The sequence below is a fragment of the Dama dama genome, chromosome 17 (genome assembly GCF_033118175.1).
Source record: "Dama dama isolate Ldn47 chromosome 17, ASM3311817v1, whole genome shotgun sequence".
In the NCBI taxonomy this organism is placed as follows: Eukaryota; Metazoa; Chordata; class Mammalia; order Artiodactyla; family Cervidae; genus Dama; species Dama dama.
Window position 1 is genome coordinate 59,817,808 of NC_083697.1, and position 13,931 is coordinate 59,831,738.

Consider the following 13,931-nt stretch of genomic DNA (forward strand, 5'->3'; position numbering starts at 1 on the left):
TGCAAAATAATTTACAACGTTTTCAACACAAAATTGTTAAAAATAATAACTAAGGGATGTGAAGAAGATAAATTTTAGTTAACTACAGTATTCATTTCTGTGCTGTTTTCAGATGATTAGAAATAAATTTGATGATTGTACACATAACAGGATATTGTTCACATTTTGTCTTTTGTTGAGCAAATAATATGAAAGTTTTGGTGCAAATTTTGATGAGCTTATGTAAGCTTTCATCATCTCCTCAAAGTAATTATCAGAAGTGTGAGAAATGTGCAAATATTTGGATACTACAGTCTATCCAAATAAATTTGGTGAATTTTCGAAAATATTACTTTCACAATACAGTTTGTATATTTTAGCATTAAAAATTATCAAATATAAATCCAAATTAGCAAATAATATAGTTGTATGGACATCATATTTTTGCTTCAATTACTTTTGCTTAATTTTATTAACTTTAGGGCTACAGAAGTGAAAGAGTACCACCAATTTGTTTCTTCATGTCTGCATATATTCATCATTTAAAAGAGAACAATATTCATACCGACATGTTAAAAAACTAACAGTTTGAAGTATATATTGAAAAATTTTTAAAAATGCAATCTATTTATTTATTTTCAAAAGATGAAGGTGGTTAATTTGAAAAAAACAGTCACATTCAGGTGGACTTGAAAAACAATTTTAATTTTTACTCAAAATATATGAGATGTCATCATTAGCCCTTATCTTACACTTGAAAAATGGAGACAGTTGTACAGGAAGGGAAATAGAAGTTATTAGATTTTAAGCTCAAATTTCAAAAGTATTCAAATAAGGCAGGTAAAAAAAAATCCAGATACTGTTCCATTATCCAGCATAATTTTCATGTCCCCTTATTTCATAAAACATAAATATTACCATTTACTAGAAATAATAGTTTTAGTTTTTTTTTCTAAACACCATGATTCTTGCTTTATAGCTATGAAGGCTTCCCAGCGGTGCCACCTATTTCATAAACTGACCAGCAGTTTCTCTCTTAAAAAGAAAATTCCAACCTATGTGGATTTAAAGAATAAATATCACATATCCTTGGTAAACTATTTTATCACCACCAGGTATAAGAGATCAGTATTTTGTAATGAAGAAATTCAGAGCATTTAACAGCATATTACTGCACTATGATGGGACTGAAAAAAGTACGGGCCTTTGTATACTGATAAATTCTGACAAGACACCTGAAAAACAGAGGTGGGGGGTAGGAAATGGTAGGAATAAAGCTTGGCTACCTACTAGTAAAATAATTTTGATCAAAACTCACCAGACCTAATACAATTCTAAAGAAACTGATGAAAAGTGCTACCCCTGCCAACTATAATTTAGATGGTATTGTTTGAGAAAAACAGCCAACCTAGTAGCTGCTCTTTATGTGGAATTAAAAATAGAGGGCTTTGTCATTATTTATTAGGCACAGGAAGAAGATTCCTGCTTTATTAAAAAGAAAAAAAAAAAAGATTAGGTTAAAAGGGAACTAGTCGCTCCCAAAAGTATAGTAATTAATCTAACTCCTACCCCCAGATGGCCATATGTTGTACAGTTTCAGTAAATTCCGACTCAGTCTTACTTCAGAAATGAATATACAAAGTAAAACAGTAATAAAAAAACAGTAAAACCCTGTGAGGATGACTGTTGCTCGTACCAGAATGACCAGAGTTCCAGTAAGGAACTCTTTATTTGTTCGTACATAGCAACAGTGCAAGTGGCATCCATGCCCGGTCCCCGATTCATGATCCCGTCAATGCAGTGTAAGTCTCCCCTCGGCAGCCACCTGCAGAGAACTGAAGTGTAGTGAATGGGCTTGTACTGCGTTTGGTTCACTGACACCACGGGAACAGTGGCCAGTGCCTTTATTCATGTGTGTTGGCTGAATACTAATCTTGGGAAATACGTAGTCCTAGATTATTTTCTTAACAAGCAGTTTCTCATGAACAAGGTCTGGTCAACAGTAAGCTAGAATGAATTTCAACCTGACCTCCTTGGCTTTTAGGACGTGTTAATTCTTGGCCTCTTTTTTAAAACCTCAGTGTTGTTTGATAGGCAGCCACTAAAATAAATCCTCCCCCTTTTCAACTCACTTTCCTTTCTTTTCCCTAAGGTTGGACCCTATGTAAACCTAAAAACGTATGATAACTTTAAATACAAGGTTTCTCAAAGTGCAAAATGTGTTACATATAGTTTCATAGGCTTCATTTACACACAGCATTTTATACAATACAGTACAGTTTGCAATTTCTGTTCATAAATTTACACCACTTAACAGACACCTACAGTTGACCCTTGATCAATGTGGGTTTTGAACTGCATGGGTCCACTTATATGTGGATATTTTTAAAAAGTGAGTCCTATAGCACTACATGATCCACAATCAGTTGAACCTACAAATGCAGAGGAATTTCGGATATGGGGGCTGACTATAAATTATACACAAATTAACACACTAACCCCTGCCGCATGTTGTTCAGGGGTCAACTGTACTTCAAAAGGTTGGCCACTCAAAGTAACCCAGTGCCTTCCTACGCAAGGTTAACAGAGCCGAACTGTACAAGCTTTGTTCAGACCACAACACAGTGAATCTTACACTTATCGCATATATACAAACATATTAATAGTTTAAAATTGCTCTTTAAATGGTTAAGGATAGCTAAACACATCTCACCCAGCATGAAATAGTTTGGTTTCAGATACTATACACAATATTTAAAAAAATTATTTGTAGGACAAGTCATTTTATTTCCTTCTGCACCACCTGCTCAGCCTGTACCTCTTTGGGAACAGTTCTTGATCGCTGGAGAACCACGCTAAGCTCTTCGATGACTTTTGGTGGTAACTTATTATTGCAGTCCAAAGTATCTTTGCCATTCCTGTCCTCAGTCTTCCTCAGTGTCTTTAGGCCTTTATGACCTTTCTGTCGCCCTGGAAAGACCTCAGCCTCTGTGTCCTCCAGACAGTTGAAACTCCGGTGTTTTCTGGTTCGATTTCGAAGCTTCTCGTCCTTCTGCTCCAGGCACTGGGCCACGATGGACGCTTTTTCCTTTAAGGTGCCATCCCCACCTTGGTCACGCTTGGCCCCGAGCCGCAGCCTTTCAAGTTCTGCTTTTGCACTCTTGAAATAAAAGAAAACATCTCAGAGGGAAGCAAGATCTGGCCTACTCTGCCTAAAGAATACATGGCACATAAAAGTTGATGCTTCTTTTATTAGAGTTTATTTCTATGACTTAGGTTCTAACTTGACTTTTGGCACTAGCAGCAGGTCTGAATTTATAGATGGATCTCAGAGCTACAAAACCAACTGAAATGGAGATCACGGAAATTCATTTTAACAAGCATTTAACATACCACTTCAAAGATGTCTTTCAAGCTAGTTATTCAAATTGACTCCCATTTTAAACTTGCCTCTTTCAATTCACTGCTGCTTGGATGTGTCACATGTTCATGCATCTGTAATTCCTACAGTGCTGTACCCAAAGTACAGAGGAAAACGGGGGTCTCTGTGGCCATAAGTCCAGGAAAAACACTTTGTAATAGATCCCTCTTTGAGATTCACAATACATATTAAGGAAGCTGAGAAATACTTTATAAGAAAAAGCTGTTCAACTTACTTTTTTTTTTTCTCTCCTCCAAAAATATTTGACTAGTGCAATCTTTCCCCCATATAATGCCTATTAGAATCCTACAGATATTTGTGAAAACACTGAAAGGAATATATAGTTATGTATTAAAACCCACTTTTGTATCAGTGGACTAGAGTACACCCTGTCAACTGTGTCTACAAGCACCAGAAATCCAATGAGACAACCTGCATTGGGACAGAGGTGTGCTTTCATAACCAGTCATCCATGGCATCTTGTGACTGGGCAAGTATTGTCATCCAGAACTCTCGTCAGATTCTCAAAGGGGCTTACAACCTAACCAAATGTGAGATAAAAGAACCAACAACAGAGAAGCAAGCATCTCGTGGGTACAGAGCCACAGGGAAAGGCTACCCAAAAAACTGAGTTGGGGCAAGTGGGAAGGCATAAATTGTTTTCCTTTTCACAAGCAAGAGTTGAAGGAATTTCTTCAAAATTCCCTCATAAAAACTGCAAAGCACAGAAGAAATCCAAGGAAAAATTTTTATTGTGCTATAAACGAGAGAAAGATGAAAATGGTGATGTAACATGAAGAATGGGACTATTTTGCAGATGGCAAGTAGAAGTATGTGTGCTTACTCATTCTTATGAAAACGCCAAAAAACTGAACAACCACTGACAAAAACACACACACAAACCTTTAAAAGATACCTACAAAAAAAAAATAAAAAAAAATAAAAGATACCTACATCCAAAGACAAAAAGCCACGAGATGGTAGGAAGAGTATAATCATGATAAAATCAAATCTCATATCTACTGGGTGGGTGATCCACAAACTAGAAAATAACTATACCACAGAAGTTCTCCCACAGGAGTGAAAGTCCTGAGCTTCACATGAGGCTTTCCAACCAGGGGGTCTGGCAATGGGAAGAGGAGCCCCCAAAGAATCTAGCTTGGAAGGCAACATGTTCTTGGGTTGGAAGAATCAATATGGTTAAAATGACTATACTACTTAAAGCACTGCTGTACTTAAAACAGATGACCTGTATAGCAGAGGGAACTCTGGTCAATATTCTGTAATAACCTAAGTGGGAAAATAATTCGAGAAAGGATAGATACATATGTATGTATAGCTGAATCACTTTACTGTAGACCTGAAACACAATACAGTGAATCAACTATACTCCAACATAAAATAAAAAAATACTACTTTGAATAAAATGGAACTAAGTAGCATAAGCAGTGTTTTGACTAAGGATGTCCAATGTAATGTTCAAAGGGCAACACCTCACCTCTTTATTTTTCTCCGTAGTGCTCTTTCTAGTATTCTAGTAAGCTATTCATACCTCTTGTGATTGTCTGAATGCTGCTGGAAACTCAACACACTGCAAGGAGGGTTTTGTTTTTAGCTTTTGTTTGATTTGTTCACTGATAAGTGAACTTATCACAGTGCCTGCAGATGGGAAATTACCAATAAATATTTTCTGAATAAGGGATGAAGAAAGGTTAAAAAAATTCAAATGTGTAATATTTTACCATATTCTGTTTTATCATATTCTGTTTTATCTTCCTAAAGTCCAGCAGATTGGGACATAATTTTACAATTCAGAATTTTCTGATAAGCTCATGATTATACATCTCAGAGAAATACTTCTAAGCCTGAGAAGAAGAAATAGTTAGTTGTTTAGTATCTACCTTAATTCCAAAGTTTCATTAGAATAGGTTAGAATGGCTGAACAGCCATGTGAATGTAATTAATGAATTGTGCATGTAAACTGCTTAAAATGGAAAATGTATTTTATCACAGTATAAAAAGAAAAATGAGAGAGGATTAATAAAAATGATGGCTATTTAAACACAGGGATGTGATGGGGAGTTTATAAATCAATATGAATCTTATTAAAAGTTTCACTTGGTATCTACTACTCAGGAAAATCAAGGATCAATATAGAGTGGTTTTATATATCATAATGGCAGTTCTCTTTTCAACTATTGGCAGAGAGACATGGGGATTCTGATGTAGTAATTTAGAGGCCAATTATGGGCTTCTCAGGTGGTGCTAGTGGTGAAGAACCCACTTGCAAATGCAGGAGACATAAGAGATAGATATGGGTTTGATCCCTGGGTAGGGAAAATCCCCTGGAGGAGGGCATGGCAACCCACTCCAGTATTCTTGCGGGGAGAATCCCCATGGACAGAGGAGCCTGACGGGCTACAGTCCATAGAGTCGCATAGTCGGAAACGACTGAAGTGACAGCATGCACTAGTCATCTAGTCTCTTCAATACAATCATCCTGTTCTGTATCAATTTTACTTTTATAGTTTCCCTTATACTACCTATAGATGACAAGAGTGAACATCAACATTCTAGGAATCAGTGAACTAAAATGGACTGGAATGGGTGAATTTAACTCAGATGACCATTATATCTACTACTGTGGGCAGGAATCCCTTAGAAGAAATGGAGTAGCCATCATAGTCAACAAAAGAGTCTGAAATGCAGTACTTGGATGCAATCTCAAAAATGACAAAATGATCTCCATTTGTTTCCAAGGCAAACCATATCATGGTAATCCAAGTCTATGCCCCGATCAGTAATGCTGAAGAAGCTGAACTGTTCTATGAAGATGTATAAGACCTTCTAGAACTAACACCCAAAAAAGATGTCCTTTTCATTATAGAGGACTGGAATGCAAAAGTAGGAGTCAAGAAACACCTAGAGTAACAGGCAAATTTGGCCTTGGAATGAAGCAGGACAAAGGCTAATAGAGTTTTGCCAAGAGAACACACTGGTCATAGCAAACACCCTCTTCCAACAACACAAGAGAAGACTCTACACATGGACATCACCAGACGGTCAACACCGAAATCAGTTTGATTATATTCTTTGCAGCCAAAGATGGAGAAGCTCTATACAGTCAGCACAAACAAGACCAGGAGCTGACTGTGGCTTGGGTCATGAACTCCTTATCGCCAAATTCAGACTGAAATTGAAGAAAGTGGAGAAAACCATTAGACCATTCAGGTATGACCTAAATCAAATCCCTTATGACTATACAGTGGAAGTGAGAAATAGATTTAAGGGATGGATCTGATAGACAGAATACCTGATGAACTGTGGATGGAGGTTCGTGACATTGTACAGGAGACAGGAATCAAGACCATCCCCAAGAAAAAGAAATGCAAAAAAGCAAAATGGCTGAGGAGGACACACAAATAGCTGTGAAAAGAAGGGAAGCAAAAAGCAAAGGAGAAAAGGAAAGATATTCCCATTTGAATGCAGAGTTCCAAAGAATAGCAAGGAAAGATAAGAAAGCCTTCCTCAGTGATCAATGCAAAGAAATAGAGGAAAACAATAGAATGGGTAAGACTAGAGATCTCTTTGAGGAAATTAGAGATACCAAGGGAACATTTCATGCAAAGATGGGCTCAATAAAGGACAGGAATGGTAAGGACCTAACAGAAGCATAAGATATTAAGACGACGTGGCAAGAATACACAGAAGAACTGTACAAAAAAGATCGTCATGACCCAGATAATCACGATGGTGTGATCACACAGAGCCAGATATCCTGGAATGTGAAGTCAAGTGGGCCTTAGAAAGCATCTCTATGAACAAAGCTAGTGGAGGTGACGGAATTCCAGTTGAGCTATTTCAAATCCTTTTAAGGTAATGCTGTGAAAGTGCTGCACTCAATATGCCAGCAAATTTGGGAAATTCAGCAGTGGCCGTAGGACTGGAAAAGGTCAGTGTTCATTCCAATCCCAAAGACAGGCAATGCCAAAGAATGCTCAAACTACTGCACAATTGCGCTCATCTCACATGCTAGTAAAGTAATGCTTAAAATCCAGGCTTCAGCAACACGTGAACCGTGAATTCAGATGTTCAAGCTGGTTTTAGAAAAGGCAGAGGAACCAGAGATCAGATTGCCAACATCCACTGGATCATCAAAAAAGCAAGAGAGTTCCAGAAAAACATCTATTTCTGCTTTATTGACTATGCCAAAGCCTTTGACTGTGTGGATCATAATAAACTGTGGAAAATTCTGAAAGAGATGGGAATACCAGGCCACCTGATCTACCTCTTGAGAAACCTATATGCAGGTCAGGAAGCAACAGAACTGGACATGGAACAACAGACTGGTTCCAAAAAGGAAAAGGAGTACATCAAGGCTGTATATTGTCACCCTGCTTATTTAACTTATATGCAGAGTACATCATGAGAAACGCTGGGCTGGAAGAAGCACAAGCTTAAATTAAGATTGCCAGGAGAAATATGAATAACCTCAGAGATGCAGATGATACCACCCTTATGGCAGAAAGTGAAGAAGAACTAAAGAGCCTGTTGATGAAACTGAAAGAGGAAAGTGAAAAAGTTGACTTAAAGCTCAACATTCAGAAAACTAAGATCATGGCATCTGGTCCCATCACTTCATGGGAAATAGATGGGGAAACAGTGGCTGACTTTTATTTTTCTGTGCTCCAAAATCACTGCAGATGGTGACTGAAGCCATGAAATTAAAAGACGCTCACTCCTTGGAAGGAAAGTTATGACCAACCTAGACAGCTTATTAAAAAGCAGAGACATTACTTTGTCAACAGAGGCCCATCTAGTCAAGGCTATGGTTTTTCCAGTGGTCATGTATGGATGTGAGAGTTGGACTATAAAGAAAGCTGAGCGCCAAAGAATTGATGCTTTTGAACTGTGGTGTTGGAGAAGACTTTTGAGAGTCCCCTGGACTGCAAGGAGATCCAACCAGTCCATCCTAAAGGAGATCAGTCCTGGGTGGTCATTGGATGGACTGAAGCTGAAGCTGAAACTCCAATACTTTGGCCACCTGATGCGAAGAGCTAACTCATTGGAAGAGACCCTGATGCTGGGAAAGATTGAGGGCAGGAGGAGAAGGGGACGACAGAAGATGAGGTGGTTGGATGGCATCACTGACTCGATGGACATGGGTTTGGGTGGACTCCGGGAGTTGGTGATGGACAGGGAGGCCTAGTGTGCTGCAGTTCATGGGGTCACAGAGTCAGACACAACGGAGCAACTGAACTGAACTATATTATCTTATTGAAATTTCCATTGTGCTATTCATCAGGTACCTCATTTCTGCGACTAACTTCTTTACTCCTCAATATCTCTTGACTATTTCCTGTTGCTGTAACTGAAGTCCATGTCATTCTTGAGCATACCAATTTAGCGCATACACATTCATTAATACATATAATGTTAAAATTTCAAGTCAAACTATGATATTAAAGTAAATAATATAACTTTATATGAAGGTGGGGAGGGGTGGTGAAGTGAATTGATAAAAATCAAGAGGATGTGAAAGTGAGTGCTTTGTATGATGATATGGTATGTGGAGTGCCATGTGTGTTGTGTGGAAAGCCAAGGGCATTGATACCGTGGGGAAAAAGGCATCCTTTATGTGCTTCACTGTCCTTAAGGTATTAATAATTCAAAAAGAAAGACTGATAAACTATGAAATTAGGAAAGCAAGAGGTGGCTTGGTCCAGAGGATGCCAGTTTATGTCACAGAAAGCTGTTTGAATGGAAATGAGGATCTGAAATGGAGTTCATCTCCCAGCAGAGAGAATACTACCCTATGTAGTAAGGGCTTTTTATTATCCCTAGGAGCTTACAGATAAAAGCTGAGCACAATGTAGACAAGTTAAGAAGGAACCCAAGAAGTAGGAGGGCCGATCATCGGTATCATTTAGCTTGTGTGTTCTTAAGCACTGTTTGCCTCTTCATGTATGATTTGTCAACAACCTACTTCCTCTAACTCACTACTAATTTACTCAATTAATTTTAGAAGTTACTGCCTCCAGGAAGCCTTCCTTGCTTGGAGGAGGTATTCTCATACAACTTTTAAATGAACCTCTTGAAAGCAAGACAGCTCATGAAATGGGAAGTCACCAAATGCACCAATCTGTCAACAATTTTAGAAGCAATTTTCTTTGACTATATCCATTGACTGACTTTAGACTGTATTAAGCTAGCTAGTAATATTGTCATTTATTAATACACTACATATTTACATAAGCTCAATAAAAAATACTTTATTTGGTTCATGTGAAAACTTTCAATTTTAATTTTTCTTTTTTTAAACTTTAATGGTTTTCAGTGAAAAACATTACCAAATAAAACTTATACCAATTAAAACATTATTTATCACTGAAAAACATCAAACATTTAAAATTTTTCTTTGTCAAATTTGTTTAATTCCCACACTTACAAAAATGCTTGCTTTAGTTTACTAACATTTTCTAGAAATTAATATTTCATAAAATTGTTTTCAAAACCTTTGAAATCAATTTGGTTATAGCTTTTGTTCATCAGTTTTCTGATCTCAAGAATGTTAAAAAAAATTGCCTCTGAAATTCTGGATTTGAGGTTAAGTAACAAACAACTGTGTATTCAGTCATCTCAATTCTATACTGGATACTGGTTAACATACTTTGATCCTAAAATTCACTTTTGCTTTGCTCCATAATTGATCCTGAGGCAATGTCAGGAGAAGCTAGGGTCACAGCAGGGCATATCTGTTCCCTACATTTCTATGTCCCCTAAACTGGGTTCCCAAACATGACTCTTAAAATGAAGATTCTAGATTATTTGAGGAATCCACAGTTCTGCAAAGCAGTTTATTAGGAAGAAAAACCTTTTAAGTGCAGAATGGCAGAAGGGACAAGCTCCTGAGTTTTTGCTGTCTCAATTCTTCCCTTTGATTACATCAGCACAGAAGGCAACAAAGTAAATAAACCATTATTTTCAAAGCTTTTATCTTTTAGAGAAAAGGGATAGTACAGTGGGATAAATGTTTAAGGAAAGAAAGTGATGGAAAAACACTTTTTAAAAATCTGATCACTAAAATGGCTTTTGTCTCTCAAAAGTTATTCCTGTTATACTTGAAACTAACACAACTTTGTAAATCAACTATATTGCAATAAAACTTGAAAAAGTTATTCTTGTTTGGAAGGCAAGAAACTCATACAGCTTAATGCCAAATCTGGGCTCTAAGAAGAAACAATGTCTTTTGCGTGCTTTTCTTTTTGTTTTGAAGGACTCATTTAATGTTCTGAAATGCACATTAGCTGCAAATTGTCTAATGAGTTTTGAGATGTACAGCGTGTGTCTTTGTCTGAATCAAGACCAATGCTACTTATGTTCACCCTACCCTTCAAAGTGAAAAGGAAAACATAGTTTTCGTGAAAGATGCCAAATCTTTATTGATGCTCAAGGGTCGTCCTGCCCCTGCCATTCCTTAAATTAACTGAGCTACCCCATGGGTTCCCAAACCACTGGAATTTGATTGTGTTACTGCTAAGTCTTGTTACCATGGCTCCCGACATATTCTGCTCTGGGCTCATTGTAAGGAGGTTACAAGTGTACTTGTAAGGCTAATTTGAGACTGATTTTTTACCACCAGAAACTTCTGTATACATATTTAACATTCTTGGCCACTTTAGGGATAAAAAAATCTAACTGGTATCATGCATATTTAATTGAGTGATCAATAACATTATTAAAATTACTTTTATTTAAGTTAACAAAATATAAAACCTCAAAGAGTGGCATAGGATTATTCATACAGTTTCTTGATAGATGTGATTTTTCCTGTGCTCTTGAAACCAATGAGGTAACTGATGCCTTTAACCACATTAGGACATAAGAAAACACATGTTGTTATGATTGATGTAAAAACAAACCTCCTAACCTTACCTCAATCTCTCTCCGGGCTTGCGTTGAATTTCTCTCATGCTGGATGGGAATCAGAGGCAAACCTCCAATTTTGGGATTTTTGGTTATAGAACGTTTTCGTTCCTTTCCAGCTGGTGGCCATATATCATTTTCATGCTGTGGAAACACAATTTCTTGCTGTGGGTGTGTGACTTTATTATGTGGTCCACCAAGTTTATAGTCACTGGGCTCCCTTCCCATCTATCCAAGTCAGGTGATCTGCTTTTCACGAGAAGGTTGTTTGTAATTATGATGTTGATTCTCGTGGTAGCACCGCTTGAGGACGTAAAACTCTTAAGTGAACTGAGCTTTGAGGTCTCAGTTCAATTTCTAAGCTTCAGAAATATGCCTTCTGTACTACTTATCAAACCAAAAGGGGGAAAATATTTACAGAAACCAGTAAATCTCTTTGTAGAAGAAAAATAATATACCTGTCTACATTTCTAGGCCCTGTAATCAAAATAACTACACATTCATTTTCTCTTGCCACTGAAGATAACTTTCAGTGTCAAAATAATTTGACATTATATATACCCTCAAGTCAACCTAAGGCATGGCTAGCAGAAAAATTATCTTTATTTTATGACCTTTTGAAAAATGTTTCTTTTTCACCTAATTGAATTCCTAAGAAATGTTACCTTGTACACAAACATTTCTACTGAAAATCATTGTACAACAGTGAGTGTGATGTTATTTGTGCTCAACGTGTTGACTACATATTCTGGCCAGTGAGCAATTATAGATATGACTGGAAAAAAGGTAATTTTGCAAAGGGGGTAAACACCCATGGGTAAACATATAAGCTCTTGAATGATAAATCCTGAAGATACACATAGGAAAGAAAAATCTTTTAAAGACTTTTTATACTCCTCAAGGTAGATTAATTTTTAGAAGCTGGGAGAAACAAATCGATTTTCAGACAGCAATCTATGAAAGAAATACAAAATATCAACCACACACAATGAGAAGTTTACAGATGTTATGATGAAATGAAAACCATCTGGTAAACCATATAGCTAAATGCCTACTCATTCTTTTCCTCTACTCAAGACTGAACAGAGTCGTATTCTTATGTTGCAATTAGTATTTTAATGTCATGTTTTATAGCAAAAGAACTATTTCAACAAACTTTATACTCACTATAAAACAGCAGCTAAGTTATATTGAAGGGCATTCTGCTACACTTTGTGCTTACCAATACACAAATATCTCATCCCGTCCGTAAGGATCCTACAGTGTATGTCCTGTCATTAGCAGTTATTGCCTTGGCATCAAATCTACCCTTGAGTGTCAGTGGAGTGCTTACTTTGGTTCAGCAAATCTGCAATGGTTATGCAATATTTCAATCAGAAAGTTACAAGTTTCATATTTTTATATCACAGTCTTAAACTCGGTAAAACAACTCATATTACAGAATTGGGACATTCCCAACATGTAAAGCTGGGAAAAAATGGATGGGAAGGAATTAGGTAACCCTATGAATGAAGGCCTAGGCTTTTACTGACTGGTATATAGTATATGTATTAAATGGTATTGCAAGAAATCTAAGAGCAAATGTAGTTTCTAAACACATTATTTTTTTTGACATGATATATATATATATATATATATATATAATACTGTGAATACTGGCTAATTAGTCCTCACTGGATTGATCCAAGAAGTAGCAATATTTTTCCCACCATAAATCTTAAGACATAAATAATATGTTCTGATAACATTTATAGTTATGTATAAGTGACTTCAAAAAATCATATTTCATGGAGCATACAGATGAGGATCTCATTATTATAACCAGTGATCACACCCTCAAATCTTCATCCTGCCTCTTTCTTTTATAATTTTCCTCCATGGCTTTACTGAGGTATAATTGACAAAGATGTTTAAAGTGTACGGCATGATGACTACATGCATACACTGTGAAAGGATTCACCCCATCGAGTTAACCAACACATTCATCACCTCACATATGTATTTACCCCAACCCCCCAACTGCCTTTTTGGTTAGAATATTTGAGTTCTATTCTCTTAGAACATTTAAATTTTATAATACAGTGTTATGAACGGCACTCACCATGTCACCTATTAGATCCTCAGATTTTATTCATCATGTATCCAAAAGTATATACCCTTTCACCAACTTTACACCCTACCCTCCACACATCCCCTGGCAATCACTGTCATATTCTATGAGTTTGACTTTTATATGGGATACCATGCAATAATTGTCTGGCTTAATTCATTTAGCATAATGCCTTCCAGGTTCATTCATATTGTCCCAAATGATAGATTTCCTTTTTTAGGGCTGAATAATATTTCAATATATATATATGTATGAATACACATTTTCTTTATCCATTCATCCATCCATAGGTTATTCCCATACCATGCCTATGGTGAATAATGCTGCCATTAACAAGGTTTTGCCTCTCAATTTCTGACCTTGGCATCTTTCCAGATAACTTAGTTTAGCTTCATTCACTCTGAATTTACCTTAGACTTCTTCAGACCTTCTATCCATTCTACTTTTCACATTTTTCCCCACGTCTTTCACAGTCTGGCTTAGGTTTAATGGTCA

General features: G+C 36.8%; 1 protein-coding gene across 5 annotated transcripts in view; it reads right to left on the reverse strand.

The window, feature by feature from the left end:
* Positions 1–665: 665 nt before the first annotated feature.
* The window catches only part of ARAP2 (ArfGAP with RhoGAP domain, ankyrin repeat and PH domain 2), a 200,308-nt gene continuing 187,042 nt past the window's right edge, over positions 666–13,931 (reverse strand). For all 5 annotated transcript variants that reach the window (XM_061164524.1, XM_061164525.1, XM_061164526.1 and 2 more), the window contains 2 exons: positions 11,336–11,470; positions 666–3,139 (listed from right to left, as the gene is read on the reverse strand). In XM_061164524.1, coding sequence (XP_061020507.1) covers positions 2,759–3,139; positions 11,336–11,470 — 516 coding nt within the window. In that variant the 3' untranslated portion in view covers positions 666–2,758. The remainder of the gene's footprint in view (positions 3,140–11,335; positions 11,471–13,931) is intronic.